The 27,058-nt window shown below is 36.7% G+C and overlaps 1 protein-coding gene across 3 annotated transcripts; it reads right to left on the bottom strand.

Annotated features, from left to right (window-relative positions):
* On the bottom strand, nucleotides 1-25,549 carry LOC132384913 (zinc finger protein 281-like). 3 transcript variants are annotated; one of them, XM_059956543.1, is made up of 8 exons: nucleotides 25,448-25,549; nucleotides 22,746-22,782; nucleotides 20,629-21,026; nucleotides 14,153-14,278; nucleotides 11,874-11,994; nucleotides 11,588-11,671; nucleotides 11,313-11,431; nucleotides 1-9,596 (listed from the first exon to the last, which is right to left on the bottom strand). In XM_059956543.1, the coding sequence occupies exons 3-8, from the start codon at nucleotides 20,980-20,982 to the stop codon at nucleotides 8,037-8,039; spliced, it is 2,364 nt and encodes a 787-aa protein (XP_059812526.1). In that variant the 5' UTR covers nucleotides 20,983-21,026; nucleotides 22,746-22,782; nucleotides 25,448-25,549; the 3' UTR covers nucleotides 1-8,036. The 3 variants fall into 3 exon arrangements, with proteins under 3 accessions (XP_059812526.1, XP_059812528.1, XP_059812527.1); XM_059956545.1 differs by having other exon boundaries at nucleotides 22,746-22,785; nucleotides 25,448-25,543; XM_059956544.1 differs by lacking the exon at nucleotides 22,746-22,782 and having other exon boundaries at nucleotides 25,448-25,543.
* Between the last annotated feature and the right edge of the window lie 1,509 nt (nucleotides 25,550-27,058).

Here is a 27,058-nt window from a genome sequence, read left to right as displayed (position 1 = left end):
TAGGTTGGCAGGAACATTTTATTGATGTCATAAATGGTGCACCACACACACTAAATTGACCATTAAGAGTTCACATGAAATATCTCATGATCTATACAAACAGGAAAAAAGGTAGAAGACATAATCCATTACATAATTTCAATCAAGTGTGAAGTAAATAAGATACACTGCTCAATGGTAACAGAAGGGTCCTTGCATAATACAAATATATTTCACATAATGAGTGGAAGTAAACAGTTTCCTTACAAACTTGTAAAAAAATGCACAATTAAACACTTTCTACAAAACTGTTATTGTGAGGTAAATGTGGTATGTTAATATATAAGGCTAATGGTTTAAATAGACAACAGACGTTCCTGGTTCAAAAATTTTGCAACTGATTTTGGTGCTTTGATCGCTGCAAATGTGGCTTTAAATCTCTTATTTTGTGACATGCTTTCTAGGTACACCATTAGAGAACCCTCACCTCTTCAGCTCCCCTCACTTATGTCTATGACATAGTTTTACTTCTAAAACACAGGTTGAGAATAAGTCATGTGCAAAAATAACAAGCTCTACTCCCTTTTACTGCAATTTGTGAAATTATTTTAAAAATCTAAGCTTGCCCATTTACTGAGTCTTTAAAAAAGATATGATTTGATGTGCCATGCAAGAGGCATCTTCAGCTATTCCTGGGTGAATCGAGGAGAGTGCAATGATATTATTTTGTGACTGAGTTCCTGATGCAATTGTCAACTTTTATTAAAAGTCGAGACAGTACAAGGGAATGCAGTAACTGGTGCAGTGGCTCTCTGGCTGGGATACTGTGTGCACTGTGAGGATTCTACAGCTGGAATAGTATAGGCCAGTGCGATGTTCCTGCAGTAATTCAGAGACTGGATGATGATAAATACACAAGACCATAAGAGTAGATGCTTCAGCTAAGAGATTTAAAAATCATTTGTCCTGTAAATGTACTGTGTTGCTGCTGGTTTGAAGAGAATATGGACTAAAGTCTTGCTTTGCATGCAATTTTACTGTGAAATTGATTTGTTTCTTAAAAATCCTGTTTCAGTGTAAACAAATCACTGACTCCAGCTTGTCCACACCTCATGAGAACAACAGGATAAGTAGTCAATAAATTTCATAATTGCTGTTTCAACACTTCAAAAAATCTACCTATGAACATTCACATTATCTGAATTCTGGTCAAAGTATTAATAATTAATGTATAATATTTACAAGGCATACACTGTAATGGCTTTTGATAAACAATGTTTATCGGTGGCTCCACAAGAAATCAGCATAGTATCCATGCTTTTATACAGACCCAGTTGTGTAAAGATCAAGGTATTGCTAACGGCATCTAAGTTGCAGTCTGAGAGATATCTTTAGTAGGAACGAAATATGGTGCATTTGGAAAAATATTGCATAGATCTCCACCTGGATTAATTAACAATATCTCTACTGTTATTTTCATATTGCCAAGGGGTTTCCTGACTAGACTCAAGAGCAATCAGGACCATCAACTCTTCAATGACTGCTCTGAAGTTTCCAGGAATGAAAGATTAATCAGACAGTAACCCAAGAGGAAAATAAATAATCAAGCTTTTTCCCCCACAAATTCTTTCAACAAACAAAATGAAGATTTGACTAGGTGGAGAGTTGGAGGTAGATAGTCATGCCAAGAAACCTCCAGTTGAACTGGAATTTATAAACCCAGAAAATGATGTAAATAATAAGGTTTTCTTCAAATCATTATATTATTGGTCCTAATGCAAACAGATCAGGAATCTAATAGAAATTTCATAGTTCTTTCAGAATTAGCGTTCTTTTTAACACCATAACCTGCAAAATGTTTTCAACTGCTTGTGAAAGTGAGAAAGGGAATGCTGACCTTCTTTCTCTACTATCACTAACTACACAATTAAAATGTTAAAATCTTGAACTTGACTTCCTAGAAAAATACATATGGAAAAAAAGATAATGGAACATTAAAATAATATTAAAAATTGAATCCTTTGCTGAAGCATTCAGTGCTACAAAGGTAACCCCACATTAAAGGCTTTTCATGTGAGAATGTGATTTAAAAATACTACAGGAAGTGGAGTATCATCTAGTTTTCTACTTTAAAAAAAAAGTTCTAGTGTCCTTTCATTTAAAATTAAACCTCGAAAAAAAATTCTCAGTTCTAGAAACAAAATTCATCTGTTTCATAAGGAGGTTAAAACCTAGAGATGAACATAACCAGTTAAGAGGAAGGAATGTGTCGCCCACACTTTATTGCCTTTTACTCAAATTCACATTCCAGATAGCTAGAACAAACCCATTCTGATAAAGTGTTAAATAATTTTTAAATTTTGAGTACGATTCTCTGACAACCCTTTCAACAGATTCATTTATCTATAAGTTCCTATATTATGAAACAATTCATCTTGTTAATGGAGGTTAATTCTGATCAGTGCTCCACAGAGCCCTTTTAATTATCACACATTTAAAGAGATACATATTCTGACAATATTACACATTGAATTAAATCACTGGTTAAAAACAAAGTCATATTTCATCTTGGTATTTTGAAGCCTTAAGTAAGTTCACTTTCCACATAACATGGTTACTTAAGAAGCTGTTCACGTAGTTTGTTCAGTGACCTTGCAGAAAACACAATGTTATTTTAAGTAACACTGCATTAACTGTCTTCTATTCAAAAAGAATCTTTCAGATGAAACCAATAATTGAAAAAGTCATTTTAAATTTTAACAGTTGTATTGAATATTAATATAATTGATCAGTCATCTCCCATTGGGATAATTTCTGGGCAATTGGACCAGTATGCTTAGAATCAAATACTGTGGAAATAACAGATTTAATTCCATCAGTGGTGATTTCATCTTGCAAAACCTGCTTTATAAATTTAGCAGCTGCTTTGGGAAGAGATTTCCTCCGGGACAATGCCTTTGTCAAATATCTGCAAGTCCAAATTCATCTATATTATTCCCAAAATGAGTGCACACTTAAGAAATGAACTTAGAAGGGGTAATTTTTTGGCCAGCTATGAAGAGATAGTTATTTCCAGATACATAATGTATGCTAAATTTGATCTTCTTAATGTACTTATTGCTATAGTTATCATTTTAGTAATACCTATAAGAATTTTAATACTGGGCAGCTGACAATCAACTATTGCTTGCGATCATTCTGATAACTGGATTTTCACCACTCAAGATAACACTACAGCCCAATTTGGATCACTAGCAGCAAATTACACTGTAATATGCCTTTAAACTAAAGAAAAGTGACACAATCTTGCTAAATAAAATGATAAATATATTAAGAACAATAGATGAGTTATTAGAGCATGAGAACTAAAGAAAACCATTTCTAAAATCTGTGATTTAAAAAAACTGCAATGGTCTGCTATACTGATAAGCGTATAACAATCAACTGAGTAGGAACATTCAACTTTGTTCCATTCAATCTACACAGGTTAGAATCAGGAATTCACTCTGCCACATTCTTTATTGCTTTAAAAAGAGGAGGTCTACTCCCCATATTGATAATCAAATAGCGCCATAACTGTTTTAAATTGAAGGGAAAATAACAGCACAAAAATAACAACTTTCATTAAGCACAACTGCAATTTGAATGTTCCTGAAATCCAAACTCAAAATGATCTTAACAGTTGAACATTTTACAAAAATTCAATGCAAACTATAGATTAATAGCCTTAAACACACACACTAAAAAGTTCCTTTGTGTGTGCCAAGTTGTTTTGTGGTGTCAAACATTAGTATTAAAATGAAATGAAGGTGCAAGAAGAAAGGTTCTTCTGATGCAATGTATTCGGTCTTGAGTATTCAAATGTCAGAAAATTCACCTATTGAAAGCTTGCAATTAGCCAAGAACATATAATCCAGGCATATTTAAAAAATATTTTACAGAAATTGAGCAGTTATATACAGTATCTGATTTAGTTTAGAATGTGCTGACAAAAGCAGTCTAAACAGAGTGCAAAAGATTAATATATTCTGGTCACTAAAAATAATCAGAAAATATTTTGTAACTGTTATTCTCTATGGCATTGTGAAGTTTATGCACCAGATTCAATGCACAAAGTCCTTAAATAAACAAGGCAAAACTAGACATTAAAAATTTAATCAGGTAATAATCAAAGCTGGTGGGAAAAAAAACAAAAGGTCTAGAAACTAGTGTGTGTAATTTCAATCAGATAACTGAAATGACTGGAGACCGAAACTAGAAAGCAATGATGTGTGCAACAATGAAGACAATTTGTTTGTTCATTTGTTACGTGCTGTGCTGAAGACAATAGTAGAGGTCAAAATAAAACAAATACTGTAAACTACAAAGTACATAGTACAAAGAACACTCAGCTCACTTCAACAACAAACAAACCAGAAATCAAATTTGTAGCTATTTTTCATTTGGCATAAAATTTGAAGTACTCATTTCAAGGAATAAATGAAGAAATCAATTTAGGTTATTTTAGAGATTAACTTTTAGAGATGCACATGTAACAAAATGGAGTTAACCATTTCTGGTCACTTTAGTTTTCTCCATTTGCATCATGGTAGGGAAAATATAAACTGCAACTTTAAGTGATTTAATGTCATTAGATTCTAACCAAATATTTATGTATTTTAAATGGTGTTGTTTCAATGCTAAAATAACTTCATGAAGAATTATTTTTGTCAAGATGTCAACAATGTAGGGCATACAAAGATAGAAAACTATATTGATTTCTTTTTCTCACTGTCAATGAGTCATTGTACAACTGCTCATTGTATGGCCTGTTTACCACATCATTGCAAAACCAGGACTGCAGTGCCCCAGTCTTACACACCTCATTTATAGTACTGTAGCTTGACTCAGCAATGAGTGCATATCAGCAAGGGGAAGACATCCCATCCATGGGATGGAATTCTGTTCTAGCATACAATTTAGATTTGAAATAGTGAAGTAACAGTTCTTGATTTTTGTATATAAAAACAATCAAAGTTTTCATTTAACCCATTAACATTTGAAATGCAAAGCTTTGTTATAGCTGTTACACTGGTGCAGTCATGAAAATAAAAGTTCAACTGAAATATGTGGGAAGCATCCAAAACAACTTATGAAACTTTTTACAGTATGTTTTACTGCAAGTCACAATTTCTACATAATGCAAGTTTGACCTTTGGTCAAACATAACATACAGCAAGGAAGTAAAACAACATTTCAATCAATTTTAAAACATTCAACACTGTTGGAATACTATAGATTTAGTTACAGGTATATTCAAAATGTACTGTAAACACCTTCAAAATCGACTACTCTTCCAATAAATAGCCAAGTCTCTTTTAGGATGATTTAATTTTATACCACTGTGTTAACAACCTTAGCTCCTTATTCTTAGTCAATAAAACAAAATAATTCAAAATGCAAATTTTCCAGTTTAAAAATGCATTAAAAATGTGGAATAAACCACGGCCCCCCACCTACCCCACAGGCACTCAACCCCCCTCCCCCCCACACCTTCTTTACTTCACTTACTCAGAATTTAGCTGAGGTTTTCAAATGAAGATCATGGACTACAACAGTAAAATAGGCTCAACATCCCGGTCAGAAAGATTTTCTGATTGAAGCTTCATGGAAGATAAAGAAAACTTTAATGTGTATACAATCTTTGCCCAGACCGATGCTCAATTAAACAGGGACTTTTATAGTTTTTTTTCTATGTTGCCTCTCAGCTTCAGCAGATGCACTGTCAAATCCTGACAGCAGCAACTACTGAAGTTTACAAATCAACAGAGAATTGTGTAAAGAATGAATATGCTATATTCTAAAGATAAAAATTGGATCTAATCAACATCTCAGAACAAACATTAAAAATTAATGCTTTAAAGTGGAGAACAATTATTAGTTGTCATTAAATAGTGCCATAAGGTGTTTTTAGGATAAGGTGATTATATGTTGGTCTTAAGCCTTGCAAGATCACTTAAATAACATATCAGAAATCAAAATATAGAAATAAAAAGCAATAATTCACAGTAGATTGAAAGATGTATTCAGAATTATGATACATGAATTTAAGATAAATGCAAAGGGCTACCAATAAGAGTGTTCAAGATAAAGTCACTGTAAAAATGATAGGTTTCATCTAAGTGGGCTTCCTTCATATAAACCTAATGTGTGTGCAAATTTGTAGTCCGACAATGCTTTAATTTTAACAGTTTAAAAATCTCATTTAATCACACTGGGTACATGCCAAAACTCTTCCTTCATGCGTTCTTTAAAAGACCAGCCCAAATAATGTTAGGCCAACTCATCAGCAAAACCTTCAGTAGGTAGGGTGTTGACTTAATTATAAACGGTGGTAACCTATATAATTTGTTCAGTCTACATTTGTTAAACTTGCTTAATGGTGAAATGTCATGGAATTAGGCTCAGTGAGCAGACTGTGGTGAAAGACCTAGAGTAATCTTCATCATGTTGAGATAATTAAATAGAGAAAGCTTCAGATCATGATTATTGTTGCTTAGGTAATTGCTGATCAATGCATCATCTGATCTCTTCTACGTTAAAATCCTGAGGAAATGTTCTTGACAGACAAATCACAACCAGAGTTTACCAAGGATTTCATATATTTTTCCTGGATATGGGAGATTTCCTAACTGACCCTTGAAACAGAGTAAAAAAAAATTCTCCAAACATACAGTATAATTGTAAGCAACTTTACAAGATGACTTCCTGAAACTACACAAACTATTTATGAATTATAAATAATGAAGCTTATGTACTGTAATCATCTATGGCCTCAGGAATTTAGGATGGAATACAGAATCAAAGTAAAATGACTCTGAATATGTACAACTGGGCCAACAGGCATTTGTCGGCTTAATTAGATTTGAATGTTGTGACCTTTTTTTTGTTTTTCCAAGGTCTTATAACACAAAACAAAGCAGCAAATTACCACACACTTTTAATGGCTATTATATTAACAGGTTACCTATCAAACTGACGGGTAAATCTGAATTATAACACTATGCTTTTGCAACACTATGAAATGTATAAAGGACATTATGATCTAGCATACTGAACTTTTCAATATACTTTGCAGATTTCACTGTACAGAACTGTGGTTTCATCCTTTCACCCTGTACTTTACAATTTTCTAAAACAACAAAATTATCTTTTTCCCTGTAAACATTGCTAACCTTAACCATAGCATCCAACAGGAATTATTATATTTACGCAACGCTGATTCACGCTACTTTTACTACTGATATTTGCATTGGTACCTGCCTATTCACGGCTTTTAAAATGTAGAATGAGGTAAATAAAGTGTTGCTCTACCTAATTTTTAAAATTTTTTCACTTTTTAAAAATTACTATACTGAAATGAAATTGGTCAAATATTAGTTCCTTTTGGGTCAATGAGGCTGATGCCTTGTGGCTTCAAAGCTGTTGTCAGGGACCAAATGCTTGAATGCGCTGATGGACATTGCAATTTTTCTAACAAAGTTCTGTGCCCCTTTCAAATTAGAGCTTGTGGAATTTGATTCAATAGAAATCTCCCCTTACTGCACGTTTCCTGAGTTGCACTATAAACAAGAGCCACAGCTCAATAGAAATGACGTCTCTATTTTTCAATATTGTATGTTGAGTATTTCCCTGATGTTTTAACAGCTACACTTCTTCCATTAATGGTACAGCTGAATTAAAAAAACAAATCCCACAAAAACATTTAACCCCATCCAAGTCATGCTACTTTGCTAATTATTTTTCAATCCACTGAGAAAAAAAGAATTGAGACTTAGTTAAATTTCTGCCTATCCACTGTTTAAAATTTATTCCTAATACAAACTGTTCTAAACAGGATTACAGACTGAATGCACCAAACAAAATGGTAAAATGTTGCATTGGAAGGGCTTCATTAATTTTACATTTTCTTTCTCAGAACCTGATATATAAACATTTGGACTGACAATGTGCTTACACATGATTAAAAACATGGTATCAAGCACTCAAGGCCCTCCAGCCTGGTCATTCTTGTGACCTTACCGGTAACTTTGGCTGGTTGGAGTCTTGGCTCCCGTACTAATTGGCTCATTAGCATCAGACAACAAATTAGTGTACCCTGAGAATTCAGAAACTGTAGTCCTTATTCGGTGGCCTGCTTCTTCACTGGTGCCACTGCTGAAGGTCATCGGCACTCTACCGCCTGACTTGAACTGAGAACCAAATGCCTGGGCAAAATTCTCAATCTGATAGACCTGATGATTCAGACTACCTTCCAAGTTCTTTTGTTGTTCCAACTGCCCAACCAGCTCTTGAGATGGTGTCAGCCTTTGATGAGCAGTTTCTGTACTGGGAAAGTGAATACCAGGTTGGGAACTTCCGACCAACAAACCAAAATGTGGCTTTGGTGAGGTGGTTGGCAACACTGAGGTAATTGATGGACTGAAACCACACTCAAGTGCAGGGGTGGTATAAGCTTGTTTATCAGGGAATAAATTATGGCTGGGTAGACTTGATGGAAGACTAGTAGAACAAAACTGCATTCCTGGGGTTAGTGAAAACCCATCGCCTTGACTTGTTCTTTCTAAAGCTTGCTGGAGGTACTTAGAATATTCTTGGAGCATTCCTGTTTTGTCACTACGTGATGGATGAGACTCTGGGCAAACAGCCTCCTCATGCATCTCTGGATTTTCGCCTGAAGAATGGATTGGTATATGTTGGTCAGCAATATCAAAAGCAACATCATGCTGGCCCTCATGTTTGTGGGAATATTGGTCTAAAAGGCTCTGAAGGACCTCATCTGGAATTCCTGACTTCTCATGACAGACTTTCACATCCACATTCATTGGAGAAGAATCCAGCAAAGTAAGCGAGTTTTCATTATCCATCACACTGGCAACTGCTGCCTGGATTACAGACTGCTGAGATGCCATTTGTCCTATACTCACTGCATAGTCATTGTTATTGGAGGCAGCTTGCAAGTATCTTTTTTTCTTAAAAAACTGCATAGCGTCATCATAGTTGCAGTTATTAGCCTGTTCTGTTTTATTGCCTGCGTTCTGCAACAAGACAATATTATCCATGCTGGTGCTGCTGTTCAATTCTACAGCTCCTTGTTTATTAGTCATTAACTTTTGTCTCATCAGCTCCGTGGTAGGTATAACAAGATGTGCTGCATTGTTCACACCTGTCCTTTGAGGGCTCTTCCGATTTACTTTTTTAATTACTAATTTAGGTGCTCTTGTTTGTAAATCCTCTTCGTTTGCATTTCCCAACTTTATACTGGAGGACCCCATTGGCAATTCAACAGCATATTCATGCATGTTATACACAGACAATTTATCTTTGCAGCTGGTTAAGCTACTTTGCAGTTCAGACATGTTAGATTTATTCTTTTTACGGACTGCCTTGTCCTTGGTCTCCTGAGATGTAGCTTTAGATTTTGTTTTTTTGCGTGCTCCTGTCGTTCCCTGAGTTGAAGTGAAACATCCATTTCCAATTTGACCGGATGGTCCAGGTTCCATTCCATTTTCACTTTTTCCAAGGATTTCACCACATGTACGCCTGTGCTTTAATAACCTATCTGTTCTGGAAAAATACTGAAGATAAAAAAACAATTATATCTTACGTGCACATACATAGACAAGCATCAATATGAATGATGATTTGAACAAAAAACGAGTTTCTGTTCACATAATCACCTGTTCTCTCAAGTATATAATTGAACTTTAACACTTGACTGTTAATTTGTGATGTTCAAAGTAAATTTATTAGTAGTTGTATGTCACCACATAGTATCCTGAGATTAATTTTCTTGTGGGCTTTCATGGTAGATACAAAGAAATTCAATGGGAGCAATGAAAAACTACACACAAAGATGGAAGACAAACAAAGACGGGGTTAATTATTAATTTGCTCAGAGAAAGAAAAACTTAGTCCTACAAAATGTAAAGCATGTGTGGAAAGAAGGGGAATGGAAAACTAAGGGAAAAAGAGACGAACGACTGTTTAGAAAAAAATCTGAATGTTAGTTTGTTTTACAAAATGTGGTCTTGTGGTTTCACTGTCAACAGGTTGTGGGTTCAAACTCTGTTCTACAGAATTAAGTTGATATTTTAATGCAGCACTAGAAGCATGCTGCACTTTTGCTGATGGTAAGACAATAAACAGGGCCCTGTTTTCCTCTTAACTGGATATAAAAGAACTCTAAGATTCTTTCATGAGAAAAAATCCCCAATATCTTAACAATAAATATCCTACAATATTACAGGAACAGATCATTTCATCATTATACTAATATTAATTCAACTTTTATATTCTCAAGCGTATGATCATCCAGTACTCCATCCTTGCTAGAAATTTTTTTATGTAGGGCACAGTTTAGAGCACTCTACTCAGCTTGAACGCAACAGGAGTTGACTAAAATAGACATAAGAAAGTCTCTCAGGTTTAGTGCCAAGCACTCTGCTGATGTGCAGGCAATGTGAAGCAACTTCTCCCAGGGTGAAGGGTTGCTCTCATCATCAGTATATCCAGCCAGATGCTGGGGGCGGGGTAAGAGATGCTGTTGTTGAAAGGAAAGATAAATGAAATAACACTTTTGCATGACAACCAATTTTTAAAATTTGGGCAACACACACAAAATGCTGACTGAATGCAGCAGGCCAGGTAGCATCTATAGGAAGAAGTACAGTCGACGTTTCGGGCCGAGACCTTTCATCAGGACTGATGAAATTTGGACTGGTTTGTTCTGTGCTGCATTGAATTGGCAATTGCTTTATGTTTGACAATGCACTTACAATAATGGCCGTTAAGATTGGGCATGAAAAAATAAGCAACTTTGCAAATTGTTCAGGGTTCAAAAGTTCTGTCATAATTTGCTCTCTCTATTTTTTCTATACAGGTCAAAATCCATATACAAGTTTGATATGAGAAAAGAGAACAAGTTTACTAATAAGTCAAATACCAAAAGCATGTTTTGTGATCTTCAACAATTATTCTTCTGATATGAACTCAGCAGGTCGGGCAGCATCCGTTGAAATGAGCAGTCAACGTTTCGGGCCGAGACCCTTCGTCAGGACTCCTGCTGAGTTCATCCAGCTTTTGTATGTATTGATTTGACCACAGCATCTGCAGTGTACTTTGTGTTTATTCTTCTGATATACTGCATTTGCTTCTTACTATGAAGCTGGATCAGTCAATATACAATTCCATACCCATTACCAGCCTATCCAAACCAGGTTATTTAATCAGATATGTGTAATTTAACATTTACATTCTATATCTTTCTCATACACAAGAAATGTTTTCTATACCTGTTGGCAAGTGTGGCACTGATAAGGCTTTTCTCCACTGTGCGTCCGTTTATGTCTTTCCATGTGATATTTCTGGATGAATCTCATATTACACTGATCACAACAGAACGGCTTCTCTCCTTCAAGTAACATACATGTTAGCTTTACTTCAAAGAAGATAATTAACATATTGCATTTACATTAGGTCAGTAAGTTTTTTTCCAAACATATGGCAAGAAAAATAAAAAAGCAATACAATTGGTTAAGACAGATGTCAATGTAATCTGTGTACATACCACTGTGGATCTTCTCATGCCTCTGAAGGAGATATTTCTGAATGAAACACATATTGCACTGGCTACATTGAAAAGGCCGTTCACCTATAAAGGATAAATATAAAATTATTCCTCAAACACTAACTAATAGAGCAAGCCACTTGAAATTATTAAGCTCAAATACACAGAAACAATAAATAATACCATGCATAGTATCAAATCCTTAATGCCGAATAGCACAAAGAACACTGAACAAAATTGGAAAACTTAAAGCTTATTTTCAGTACTATGTTTTTTAATTCCTTACCAGTATGAATAAGGACATGGCGACGAAGGTGGTAAGAACTACGAAAGGAGGCACAGCAATGCTCACATATGTGAACCTTCGGACCATGTAAAAGATTGGTACCATCTCCACCTGTTGAAGGCTATGAGAGAAAATAATTCCTTTTTAAAGGCAAAGAATAATTTGATTAAGTCACAAAAAAGATGAATATCACAGCAAGGTTAGAGATCTGTTCAGATGCACTGGTGGCAATTTAATAAATTCTAAGAAATTATCTAACATCATGTGACAATGCCAATTTTATTTTCAGTAATTTTAAAACACTAGTCTTTCTCCAACAGGAGAAGGTAGATAACTGGTCAATTTGCTAAGCCATGGCACACAAGAAAGACAAGATCTGCAAGTGAGTTTTCATAATTTCAGAGCATCTCAACTGGATTTTACATCCAATGTAGAACTTCTGAAATACAGAAAAAGTTGCAATTTAACAAGTTTAAATGAAGTTCTATCTTTCGATAATATGAATAATTGGTTTAAAAGGTACAGATATAATTTATTTTGAGATTGTGAAATCATACATTGTGCTCATTTCCATTTATGTCTTTCATTTAAAATACTTAAGTCTATATCTCTAGAATGAAATTTGACCACCTAAATTTGTCTTGTAATTATAACCATTAATGGGATGAATATATTATTTATAATGGGAAATGCAGAATGCATCTATTTATACTGATATACATACATAACACACACAAGTGCATGGTCAATGAACACAAAAGATTATCACCCGATGCTGATTTCAAATGTAATGCAAATAAATCTCTAAAACATAGTACATTGAAAACAAGGCATAATTCCCCTAAAAGTCATCAATCTCCACTTTGCTTCATTTCCCAATCTATTTTCCACCATTTTTTGTGCAATAAACATTTGATGGCTTTAATAGTCAAGATTTTAGCAGAGAAAATACAAGGATTAAGCAAACACTATCAATATTAATTCAACTGGAGATTGCTCAGGAGCATTTTGTTTGTTTACAGATTTAAAATATCTGTCAAATAATGTAGTTTGGCTCAATTTAGTCATGGAAATAAATACTTCCGAATTATATGTCGGCAATGTTTAATATAAATGAAATTTTTATTTTTTTAAACAGGTTGCTCACAAACCATTTTGTGTGATATTGTTTACAAGCACTTCTTTATATACTGATGTTGTATCACACGTCATCTAAAATTATAAATAATCAATAAAAACTGAACTGTCAAGATATAGAATCTGTCAAGATTAGTAAGAGAAGACATTAAGAGAATATTTTGAAAATGTTTTGTAGTGGTACAATATTAGTTTCTTGATAAATTGGATTGTGACAGCTACAGTGACAAGTGTTGCGAATAATTTAAGAAATGGTATCTTAAAAAAAAAGTGTTAACTAAAATAATAATTAAACATAATTTTATAACATATAGGTATGATAGATCACAAATGAGTTACAGAAATACTTTGTTCCACTCTGATGTTCAGTGTAACTCAAATATTTCAGAGATTAACAAATGAATTCTGGCAGCGGTGTGAATCCAGATTGTTGCTGATTTACACCCATAAAAAGATCTTTTAATACATCATGTCGATATATTTGCTCAACCCTACTTGCTGCTGAGAAGGCAGCGATACCTTGGCTTTGTGAACCACAGTACTCTCATAGTGGCGTTTTATGTTTTTATCCCAGCAATAATAAAGAAAACACAAAATATTTCTGCGTTGAGATTGGTATGTAATTAGAGGTGCTGCTGCTACTCTATATAAACCTGAGCATAGAACTGCCATTATTATAAAACAAATCACTATTTAAAATCTGTACACTTGGAATCATTTCAAGATTTTGAGCATTTTGTTTTGCAACAACTTTTCACTATTTTTAAACTTCAGGAGTTGCCAACAAAACATCAACAGACATGCATATGTTCATAAACTCACTCAACTCTGAGACTGACTTTATTTTGCCAGCAATCAACAATGAAACAAAATGCTAAAAGGCTTTGAAATTGTAATCCGTACTGTTATTACCTTTTTAATTGCAAGCTTACAGAAATTTTGTGTATAGGAACTCAGAGTAACTTCAATTTAATAGCAACCCAGTTAAATTCTAAAATCGTTAATAAAATCTGCTGAAATCAGTAAGTAGTTAACTCATAATTGAAAAGGGTTAACAACAGCATTCTGAATGGCTTTAAGAATATAATAGACAACAATTTCTGAGCCACTTTTGGATATTCCATGCACCGACAGAACCCTACCTTGGAGGTTTCACTTCGCTTCCGCTTGGGTTTTGTATCCTGAGATTGGGAATTTTGTTTTTTTGCCCTCTTAACAGACCCTTGTTTTGGAACAGAGAGGTAATCCTTTTCATATCTGACCTGTGACTGGAAGAATTTAAAATAAGATTAGTAATTGTTAATTTCTGGTCTCCAGGCCAAGCCTAACACTACAAACTTTCAAAGAAAATATTGAAAATTCAGAACAATTCAACATTCATATCATTACCAATTTGTTCCTACACTGAGACACGACAGCTGTAAAGTTTGTTTCAGTAATTTTCCAAATAAAGGCAATATTTTCTCTCTTCCTTTGATATGTCTACTAGAAAAGGAAGCATGGAACCCCAAACCAGAGCTCTGCAAGTAGAGGCAACCTCCACGTTACAGCTGTTTGGGTTACGGAAATTTGCTCTTACCTAATTCACAAACTACTACGCAAAAATCTGAAATATCAAATCTTCTCTCATCCAAAGTGAGTGAAAAAAATAAATTATTTTTCAACTCTTGCATTCTTTAGTGCGCGTGCAGCTGATACATTTTTGTATTATGGAAAATCATTTTTCTCAGAATGCCACCCCCCCCCCTTCCCACAATGCAAGGAATGCAAGTAGTGACGAAGCATTGGCCTTATTTATCTTGCTTAGCAAAATGTAGTTAGCATTCTGTGAATGATTTCTTGAAGGAGTCAAAATCAAACTGGGAATTTATTGCAAGTGATTCTGAGGATATGGATTTGGAATAATTGCATTACAATGATATATTGAAGTCATTTGGCTTTCAAACAGTTGGAGCATACATTGTTAACTCGGTCATTTTAAACACAATTTTGCCAAAACATATTTAATTAGACTATAAAATAAAGAAATGTCACTAATACTGTCACCAACTTAAACCTGAATAACAATTCACTTAAAATATAAATGAACAGAAATTCCAATTTAAATAAAAACACAATGCACTTTAGGATGGCAACTTACTGATAGCACAGATCAGGTCATTCTCAACTTGAAATATACCGAAAGGCAGCAAAGAATGAAAATACCTAGCAAGTCTTTTAGTGGGTTGAAGTACTCTTTTGTATTATGACCTCTGATGCCAAAATGCACTAAATTACTAATTCAGAAATAGCACAACTATTGAAAATTTTGACTGGATATTTATCAAATAACTTTCAAGTAGTTGGTAACTACAGTACTAGGGTAGGAGATTTAGAATCTGTCTTGACAAGTTTGAGTAATAATTGTCATATACACGTCAGAGGTCAATAACTATTCATCTGGAATAAGATCTGGTGAGCGGCATAAACTAAAATAATTTTTTCCATTTTCTACTGGTAACTTCTAACTTTCTGGGCTTCAAGTCCTGACGTTATCAGTCACCACTGCCGGATAACCTAATACAGGGATTGGTGTAGTGACACAACAGCCTGGCAGTGATGCTTTCATACACGGCTTTGACTTGCAGTTATTGAAGAGATGCCTGATGCGATGCAATGACCAGAGCCTTGAGAGCAGGGAAAGAAGAGAAACAAGGGAAAACAGGAGTAAATGAAATATAAAAAGAACAGAACTCTGAAAGTTCTCAGCAGGTCAGACTACATTTGTAGAGAGAATAAAAGAATTCATTGACTCAAAAAAAGGAAAATGTTTCTAGTTCAGGTGGGACAGTTTTTCAAATAATGAAGATAAATTTGCAAGACTGAAATAGCACCATGAACAAAGTAGAGCCAAACGAATCCAATGTCAGGAAAACATTAGCTGATCATACAAATAAACACCACACAGAAACCTTGAGATGAACAAACAAGTTATGGCAATGCTCCAAGTTAAAACACTTTATACCAAGGACTGTGACATGTTTTATAAATGAAAATTATTTTTTATTCCATACGAGAAATACACCATTATAAAATGGGACATCTTGAAATTACAAAAATACATGGGAACATCATTTCCCATGCCCGAAGTACTCCCAAGAACATTTCTGTTTCGAATGTACTCAAGGAAAAAATTATGTTCGAATAATAACATCATTCAAATATCAGGCCACCAATTAAATTGACTCTGAGTTTGGATAAAATAGCTCATCGGCCAATTGTAAAAAATGACTCTACCCTGAGATAATGGTGCAATGGTCACATTTTCTCTTTTTGAGTCAATGAATTATTTTATTCTCTCAACAAATGAATGAAAACATTGCATTTGCCTTCCTTCCCACTGAATCAACCTGTAAGTTAACCTTTAGGGAACCCTGCACAAGGACTCCTGTGCACATCTGATTTTTGAATTTTCTCGCCATTTAGAAAATAGTTTATGCCTTTATTACTTCTACTAAAGTGAACGATCATACACTTTCTTTCCTACACTATATTCCATTTGTCATTTCTTTGCCCATTCTAACACTCTGTCCAAGTTTTTCTGGCAGTCTCTGCTTCAACACTACTTCCCCTCCACCTATCTTTGTATCGTTTGCAAACCTGGCCACAAAGCCTTCAATTCCTTCATCCAAATCGTTGACATACAATGCAAAAAGTGGAACACCATTTGTAACTGTAGCCAACCAGAAAAGGCTCCCTGTATTCCTACTCTTTGCCTCTTGCCAGCAAGTTAATCATCTATGCTAGTATCTTTCCTGTAAAACCATGGGCTCTTATCTCGTTAAGAAGGCTCATGTGCAGCACCTTGTCAAAGGCCTTCTGAAAATTCAAGTAAACAACATCTCTGACTCTTTTTTGTCCATCCTGCCTATTATTTCCTCAAATAATTCCAAGACTTGCCAGGCAACATTTTCCCTTAAGGAAATCATACTGACTTTGATCTATTTTATCATGTGCCTTCAAGTATCTTGAAACCTTATCCTCAATAGACTCTAACATCTTCCCGACCACTAAAGTCTGGCGAACTGGCCTATTGTTTCCTTTCTTTAAGAGTGGAGAGACACTTGCAATTTTCCAGTCCTCCAGAACCATTCTAGATTCTAACGATCCTGCAAAGATCAGTACTAATACATCCACAGTATCTTTAGCAACCTCTTTCAGAACCCTGGGGTGTAGTCCATCTGGTCTAGGTGACTAATCTACTTTCAGCTTCCCAAGCATTATCTTCTTAATAATAACAACTACACTCACTTCTGCCTGCTGACACTTGCATTTCAGGCATACTGCTAGTGTCTTCCACAGTGAAGACTGATGCAAAATATTTATCGTTCGCCCACCATTTTTCTGTCCCCCTTTACTATCTTGCTAGCATCATTTTCCACCTATCCAATATCCACTCTCGTCTCCCTTTTATAAAATATATATATACACACACATATACATATACATATATGTATGAGTGAAAAAGACTTTCAGTACCTCCTTGATATTACTGGTTAGCATACCTTCATATTCAAGCATGGCAAGCTAAACAGATATTTTAAAGGATAGGCACAACCAACCTCTTTCTTCCGGGCAGCACAGCGTGCAGCTAATAGAACCACTGCCTGACCCAAAGTGCCGCCTCTATGGAGTTTGTACATTCTCACTGTGATACCAGAGATTCCCTCTCTTATGTCAAAGTTGCATGGGCGATAAATTAACTGGCCAGTGCAAATTGCTCAATTGTGTGTAGGAGCGAGTTGATGGGAATGTAGGGAAAATTAATGTAGCATGAGCATAAATGGGTGGTTGAATGTCAGAATCTACTTGGTGGGCAAAAGGCCCAGCTACATATTTCTCTATCATATTGCATAATCCCAAAAAACTGTCAAATTGCAAATCTTACTGAATACTTGATATGGTGTCAGTCCAGTAGGGCAATTGCTCAAGCTGTTCCAAATTGCAAACAACAAAGAAATTTAGATACGATTTTGATAATATGAGAACAGGAAATCACATGCCTCATGTTATGCTGTGTTCACATCATGTGATCTTGCCTCAAAGTTATTAAGCTTATGCTCCAATCCTAGAAAATGCAAACAACAGTGTTTGTCCCTGAGATACAGATGCCTAACATCAGCATATATCACTCATTCCTAACTGTTTAGTGCACCAGTCAAATACTACTGAACAAATAAAAGAATGCAATCTCACATTAGATTGCCTTCAGGGATACCAGTAGTAAATAATAACTAGTACACTCCTCACGTGTTCTTCATGTCAAGAACAAGTAAATTAAACTGGGGAGATGTACAGTAGATTATGACTCAATTTTGCATTGTAGTAGTAGTGGCGTCCCTTTCTTTACTGATATGAGAAGCCATGACACAGTTCATCTCTTCAGGGACATCTTGCACAAAATGTCAATGTTGACACAGTTGATAGGACTGCCCTTCAGAGATTGAAGTTATAGTATATTACTGAGACAGTATTGATAACTATTTTACCCGTGTATGTTTGATAACAAACTGAAATGTCAACAAAGAAAACAGATCTCCCATGCATTGCCACCAACCTCAAGGATCATGTACCCCACTTTGCTTGCTTCTACTTCCTACTCAAGAACCACAAACCTGACTGCCCCAGCAGAAGACAGAACAGTACAGTACAGAAACAGGCCCTTCAGCCCACAATGTTAATAATTGGTAGGCCCATTATTTCTGCTTGCTGCTGTGCCACTGAGGTTGTGTCTGCATACCATGATTCCATTTTGTTCCCTCTGGTTCAGTCCCTACCTACATCTGTGACATTTCACACGCTCTCGAATGTTGCAATCCCTGGACCTAATCAACTAATTTTCCATTGCGGATGTCCAATCCTATCCCCAATCGGGAAGGCCTTAAAGCTCTGCACGTTTTTCTAGACAACAAACCTAACCAGTTCTCCTCCATTACCTTCCTCTGTGCAGTGGAACTGGTTCTCATCCTTAACAATTTCTCTTTCAGCTCTTCTCACTTTTCACAAACCCAAGGTGGAACCATGAGCATCCGCATGGACCCCAGCTAGGCCTGGCTTTTCATCGGTTACATGAGACAATCCATGTTCCATGCCTTCATGGGTATTGCTCCCCAAATCTTTCTATACTACACTGATGACTGAATTGGTGCCGCTTCCTGCACCCATGCTGAGTTTGTCAATTTCATAAACTTTGCCTCCAACTTCCACCCTGCCCTCAAATTTACTTGCCCCATCTCTGACACCTGTTCCTTTTCTCAATCTCTCTCTCTCTCCATCACTGGAGTCAGACTATCTAGTGTTATCTTTGGCAAACCTTCTGGCTCACAGTTATCTCAACTATACCCCTTCCCACCTCACCTCTTCTGAAAATGCTATTCTGTTCTCAGTTCCTCTGTCTCCACTGCATCTAATATTAGGATGAGGCTTTCTATTCTAGAATATCTGAGATGTCATCATTTGTCAAAGAATGGCGTTTCCCTTCCACCACCATCAATGCTGTCCTCATCTGCATCTCCTCCATTTCCCGCACATCTACCCTCACCCCATCCTCCTACCATCATGACAGGAATAGGGCTTCCCTAGGAATAAGGATCAGCCTCCACATTCAGCACATCATTTCTGTAACTTCTGCCATCTATAATTGGATCCTATCACTGAGCACATCTTCATCACCCGAATTCTCTGCTTTCCAAAGGGAATGTTCTCTATGTCACGCCTTGTCCCGTTGTCTCTCCCCACTGACCTCTCTCCTGGCATTTACCCCTGCAAGTGTTACAAGAGCTACACCTGCCCCTACACCTCCACCCTCATGATCATTCAGGACCCCAAACAATTCTTTCAGGTGAAAAATATTTCACCTGTGAATCTGTTGGGGTCATCTATCGTATCTGGTGCTCCCATTGCGGCCTCCTCTACATTGGTCAGACCCGATGTAGATGGTAGACTGCTTTGCAAAGGACCTTCACTCTGAAAGCCACAAAAGGCAGATGTCCAGGTGGCCACCCATTTCAATTCAACTTCCCATTCCCATGTGTCGGTCCATGGCCTCTTTACTGCCATGCTGGAGGAGCAACACCTCATACTCCGTCTGGGAAGCCTCCAACCAGATGCCATGAGCACTGATTTCTCTAACTTCCGGTAGTTTCTCCCCTGTCCCCCACCCTTCCATTCACCATTCTGGTTACTCTGCCACCCATTCTCTTCTCCTCACCTGCCCATTTCCTCGCTCTTGTGTCCCTCCTCCTTTTCTTTCTTCCATGGTCCACTATCCTCTCCTCACGGATTCCTCTTCTTCAGCCCTTTACTCTATCAGAAATCACTTCTCAGCTTCCAAGTTCACCCTACCCCCCCCCCCCCCCCCCCAGCCCACCTTATCCCTCACCTGGCTTCAGCTATCATCTTCCAGCTGTTACTTCCCCTTCCTTCACCTTCTTATTTTGGCTTCTGCCCACTGAGTTGGACTGCCTAGTCCAACGACAGACCTTCATTATTGCTACAATGGAAAGTAACTGATTTAACTTCATAACAATATTCAACTAACAAGCAATGCAAGCCTTTGACTGGAAAACATGATACTTACTACACCAGTATGATTTAGGTTGTGGGTCAAGATGTTCTGTCCCCTGCCCATCTCCTCTTCCTCGAGAAGCTTATTCTTAAAAAATAAAAATCCATCATGCGCGGAAAATTTCTTCTCTTTCACATCTGAGATGGGCTGCACGTATTCTGATGGGTATTTTTCTGCCGGAGCGTCAGGATCTTTTTTGAGGATCAAATCCTGAGGTACAGCTGGTGTGACAGAATGAGCAGCAAGGCTGGAAAAATTTGTGATTGGTGGGAGGTGACTGAACATGATCATGCCAGAAGAAAAATTTGGTTCCATCCCACCGTTCCTGAGGAATTCGTTACCTAATTTGTCGTGAACAATGCTCATGATGTAGGTCTAAAATTATTCAAAGCCAGATCGATAGCACACTCCTAAAGTAATAAGAGGACAAAAATATTAGGCATATGAAACAGCTAAGTATATACAATGTTATAAAAGCTTCTACTGAAAGGATTACAATCCTTAAATGCACCTGATAGCCAAAGGTATGACATACTGCACTGATGACTGATGACAAGAGAATATCAATATTGAGGACATTAACAGAAGCTGGGATCATTATGTTCACAAGAGTAAGTTACAATGCCAATCATCTGATGTGGGATAGTTGTGTAACCACTCAAAGCATTACTCTGTGACATCATAATCATTACCTAGTAACAGATTTGCTTTCATTTAGTGAACTACAAGTAAGTTTTTGGAAGTGAACTTCCACTTGGGTCAAATTATTTGCAAATAGTATTAAACACAGCATTTCAGCAGAAAACAGTGTCTGTCAGATAAAGTGCACCTCTCATGGTAGCTTTCTACCACAATAAAAAAAAGTATGTTCAAAAGATGAATTTGGTCTTGTTAAGGCACCTGAAAGATGAAACAACACACATAGACCTCTTGTAGGGAAAAATGACGAACAACAGAAAATTAATTCAGGCTTCCTACAAAATTAAATCACTAGTAGAAGCTAGAAACCATTTACTGAATACTACAATAACTTTAGAGATTTATGTAATGGAGAATCTCCTCAAAACAGGTCTAATTTCTATTTTTGTTATTCCTTATACCTCAATAAACTCCTCTCAATATACTATACTAACTTCTGCTGATAGGCACATCTTTGTGGACCTGATTAACTCAACAAGGAAATAAGTCAGTTTGAAGTGTGACATAATGGAAGTCTTGATGACTTTTTCTTTTAATGTTCCCACTGCATTTACTCTCAGCATAACTTTTCAATAAATCCCACACCTTTCTGACAAAGCCATTAATGGATTATAGCCCTAAAATTGATTTTTTATCTATGTATGTACGGAAGTCACTGCAATGCAGAATTTATATTGAATTTGCTATAAACCACTCTTGAACATTCACAATTTAGTACTCAGTATGTATCATACAAAATAAAAATATTGTTAATTTAACACAAATTACCCATTTATTTTACACAAAATTAAAGAATGGGGAATGAAACAAAAATGTTTTTTATAAGTGTAACATGGGCTAATCTGATGAAGAATGGGTTGAAGTTAAGGCATATTTTTGGGACATGATAAAGGGAGCATCCATCGAAATGAGCAGTTACTCTTTTCCCTTCTAAATTTTAAATATCATTAAGTTTACACATTCCAAAGGTAGATTTTTTCCATTATGAAAATATAAATTAAGATTTTATAATAATATTTTAAACTCTGTGTTTAGCTTAAGTTTATCACTAAGTACAGCTCAATTTTATTTCATGGCATTATTTGAGTTGCTTCAGTCAAGCAGCTTCCATTGTCAGCCTGGCTCATCTAGCATGAACATTGTTCTTGTGTCAATCTACTAGAAGTGGATGACTGATGACTAACTCCATACTGGACTACTCGCACTAAGATTGAGAATTTGATCAAATTTCACAATAAAAATTCCAGGACCTGGTCACAGTCTTGCTGGAACTTATTTAACTCCTGCAGTTCATATACTCCACAATCTAGCTACTAGTACTAGCTACTGAACATTTTTTGCCGATTAAGTTGAATCTACAAAGAAAACATTGCTACAAAGCAACATGGATTCTGAAAGAAAGTACTAAGAAGTGGGTAACACCTTTATACCTGTATACTTTTGCTTGTAAAATAAAATGCCCGAATTCTGCTGGAAAAAGAAACAATCATTGCTCAGAATTGTTAAGGAACAAATCACACACGTACATTAATACAAATATAGAAATTTGCCACTCAAATATACACAAGCTCATGATGTATAGCTTACTTTAGTAACTGACTTCCAAGACACTATGGACATAGTTAGGGCCTTTCCATTCAAGAACAAGACATATAGGTCACATGCAATCACTGCAAAACCACTCCGGTACTGAAATTTTTAACAAGTTAGCAGCTTCATTCTTACCAATTTTAAGCAGTGAAGATCTAGAAATACTGGAAATTTTCTTACCCCTTTCTACATTTCGCTCTCTGGCCATTAAATAACATTTTCCATTTACAACTTACTGCATCAATAAGATTCCTCAGTCCAATTGCTTAAGGATATAAGCAGTCGCTTACCCTGTGCATATAGGCGCCAGATTTCCAGTGCAGGACATCACCAGAAGATCCGGTAGAGTTTTGGATTTCTAAATCACCGTATGCTCCATTGTATGTGGACAAATGTATGTGAAGTGAATACTTGTGCACTGAATACAAAATCTGGTCTACTGACACGGGTAGATGTGCTTGTACAGTCACATTGGCATGTTACATGGGATCAATATAGAGATGCATCAGCCAGATAGTTCTAATACATGCTTCTCCAAACTAAACTTTTTAAATTAAGGTTCAATCTACAGCCTTTCATGTTATTATACAGTATAGCTTATGGTCTCAGTTATACTGTACTCACCCTGAGAAACAGAATTTTTTGAAATTGATCACCAAAAGAACTAAAAGAGCTACAGAGAAGGCACATCTGCAGGAACAGAAGTTCCCCCCAGTTCTGTATACTTTCAAAATACTGTTCAGAAAGTATCCAATCACATTTTACACTCACTGTCCTTATCAGTGATTAAACTAGAAAAGAATATGGGTATGAAAGAGCACTTTAAGTCCAAAATACTTTGCCCATAAAAGAAAACAGAATGGGTTCTCCTCTTTTTCAAAGCTGTATAGAGGCATCAATTTCACTAAATACTCCAGAAGGGTCTCATGTTAAGTAATAATGTGTAATCTAAAATGATCCAAAAGCCAGACTGAAGCAGTACAAAAATAACAAAAATGATTTACCAATCAGAAACATAAGCTTTCAAATCTTTACCTCAATATTTTAGAATTGTGGGGTTCCTAGATTTAGTTTTATATTTAAAATAAAGGAACAAGCAAAACTAAGTATTAAAAGTGTCTTTTGCTGTACTGATTATAATCCATGATTAGGTTATTGCGACGCTACTGCAGCCTGGGGTGTTCTGAAGCTGGTAGCTCAATTCCAGTGCCATTCTCTAAGGAGTCTCTGTACGTCCTCCTGTGGAATGCATGGGTTTCCCCCGGGTGCTCCAGTTCCCTCTCACAATTTAAAGACGTACTGGGTAGGTTAATTGATCATTGTAAATTGTCCTGTGATTAGGTTTGCATTAATGAGGCTTCTGGAGTTGCTGGGGCAGCATGGCTCGAAGGGTATTGCTGTATTGCTGAAAGTTAAAAAAAATTATGAAGCCCAACACCATTAAAAAGTTTGATGTCCAGCTTTTGATACAATGTACCAATTTGTTCTCAACTAAGCACAATCTGAAATATGAACTTCAGGAAGATCCAACAATGAAATGTACAATATTGCACTCTTTTATAGTTAAATTTTAGTTCTTCTGATTAATCGTTCATTCATTTTGGACCTCAAGTTAAGAGAATAAAATTGGCAAGAACTGAATTTATCAAGCAGAGAGAAGACTAAAAATGTTTTGGAATGCGATACAGATACCATATTTAAAGAAAAATAATGAGAAAATTGCTGTAGTTTTAAAAACAAAGAGAATGATCCAAATTGCTTTCCTCAGCAACAGAGATAGTCCAATGCAGTAGCTTGAGAGGTCATTTCACTGACAGAATCAACAAGAAGCATTCCCAGGTCCTGAACTACTACACAGACCACAGGTGACTGAAATATAACTGAACCAAATAATTTGAGCTGTTGGAACATCCCAAGATCAGCACTCACTAATCTACTAATCTGATTCCCATTGTTTTCTATGGTGCTGCGGGGGGGAAGAGTATATTCTCCAAAGGACACAGCATATGTGCATTATTTTTTAAATAAATATTTTTTGAATTAAGCCAACTTACCTACAGATGTGTAGGATTTGAATGGCAAATAGTGTGGTCTAATTTACTTTATAGCAGATTGACAGGGGAAATTATGTATTAAAATTCCAATCAGGGCAAAATTACAATTTTATTGCACTTCATTTTAACGTTTAAGCTTGTTATTTTAAACGTTTGTTCAAAAATATCACCTGAAAGTGGAAATGCTTTTTTCACTGAGGCACATGCCTGTTTTTTTTAATTTCCAGGGTCAGTCGGATTAAGTTAAGCCGATTGTGGGGAACGAGCTTTGTCAGGGAGAGTGGTGGCCCCGAGACCGAGTTCGCTCCCGGGCTGGTGGGCGCAGGACCCGGCGTGGCTCCCGGGGAAGATCGGGGGCTCTACCGAGCTCCAGGCCGCTTTGTCCGTTGCCGGTCGACTCTCGGCCTGCGCTCCGCAACAGTTCGGGGCCAGCGCCCCGATCGCCGGCAGCCCAGCCAAGGCAACTGCCTTCCCGCTCTCGCGCCTACCTCGCATCGCCGCTCCCAGGATCTAAGGCCCGATTCAGTCTCTAGTTTGTCAACATCCCTCAGTCGCTCGGCTCCTCCATCTTGCCTCAAGCTGCACGCCGGGTAATACGGGAGCTCGGATGAGGACAACCACGAGAGGAGCCGAGCGGAACCGAGCATTGCCGAACTCGCGCCCCAAACTATGCATGCGCGGAGCTTTCCTGTAACCCAATCCGCTGTACCATCGGTGACGTGAGAGACGATAGATACTGGAATCTGGGGCAACAAATAATCTGCTGGAAGAACGCAGCAGGTCAAGCGGCATCTTATACCTATTATATCGGATAGGATATAAAAGCGGAGGGAAGACTTTATAAAAGTTTATTTATGTTATATTTCAAAACTAAACTTTATTCGAAAAAACAAACAACTTTTACGTTGGTGGTCATTGCATTCAGTCGTGTTAGCTTATTTTTTAAAATCATATCACCATAGCCACTCTTGTCGTCGTCTCCACAAGGTGATACACCCTTTCATTATTTGAGGGGCTTCCCCGCCCCGTGCGATCGCAGAAGCAGCTTAGATTGTGGCTCTTCCCCACCGAGCCTTTACATATACTGCACCCAGCTTCAGTGTATCAGTAGTTCTCCGGCACTATTCCCTTAGGGACATCTTTGCTGTGCGGCAAGATCAACAAGTTTCACGCAGACCAAAGGGCATCTTTCACTGAGTTGATGACCTTACAGCAGCACTTGACGTCTGTTTTGGTGCGTGCTTCACAAAAGTTTATGTGGGATATAGACAGAGTAGGCAGCCAGTACATTTCTAATACTGGAAGGAATACATTTAAAATGAGAGGGGCAAAGTCAAGTTGTAGAGCAAATTTTTTTTACACATAGAGTAGTGGCTGTCTGGAATGCACTGCCAGGAGTGGTAGTGGAGGCAAACAGACGTTTAAGAGATTCTTAGAAAGGCACGTGAATATGCAGAGAATGGAAGAATATGAACTTATGAAGGCAGAAGGGACAAGTTTAGTTAAGCTCTTAATTACTAGTTTAGTTAGCTCAGCACATCATCATATGATATATGATTAGATGCTGCTCAACCCACTGGGTACTTTCAGCAGATTGTTATTTGCTTCAGTGTACCACTGAATGTGCCAACGATTAGCACACACAAGATGCTGGAGGAACCTCATGAGTCTGTAGCGACTACGTAAGAAGCAGAAAGTTGACATTTCAGGTCAAGGTTCTTGATGATGTCACATGATGTTGGGATTTCTTTTTCCCAAAATTCCCATAAAAATGTCAAAGTTGTCAAATGCACAAGTACACATAAAAACTTACTTGCAGCAGCATTGCAGCAGCATTGCAGACATATAGAATCAGATACATAATATTTACAAGGAAAACAGAAATTAAACATAAATTATACACAATTTTTATTTAAAAAACCCAGTTTGAACAAAAAGACAAAGTCACATACTGTATCAGTGAATTTTGCTTAATGCATATTTTTCCTGAATTAAGGTAGGTGTGATCTTTAAGAGAGAAAGATTAGGAGTTTCTAATATAGGATCCACTTGCTGCTTCATGGACTCTGCATAGCCCATGTTTATTTGCTATTGATGGG

Source organism: Hypanus sabinus, chromosome X1, assembly GCF_030144855.1.
Source record: "Hypanus sabinus isolate sHypSab1 chromosome X1, sHypSab1.hap1, whole genome shotgun sequence".
Classification (NCBI taxonomy): Eukaryota; Metazoa; Chordata; class Chondrichthyes; order Myliobatiformes; family Dasyatidae; genus Hypanus; species Hypanus sabinus.
Note: the sequence above shows the minus strand (reverse complement) of the source record. Positions and strands in the feature narration are given on the sequence as shown.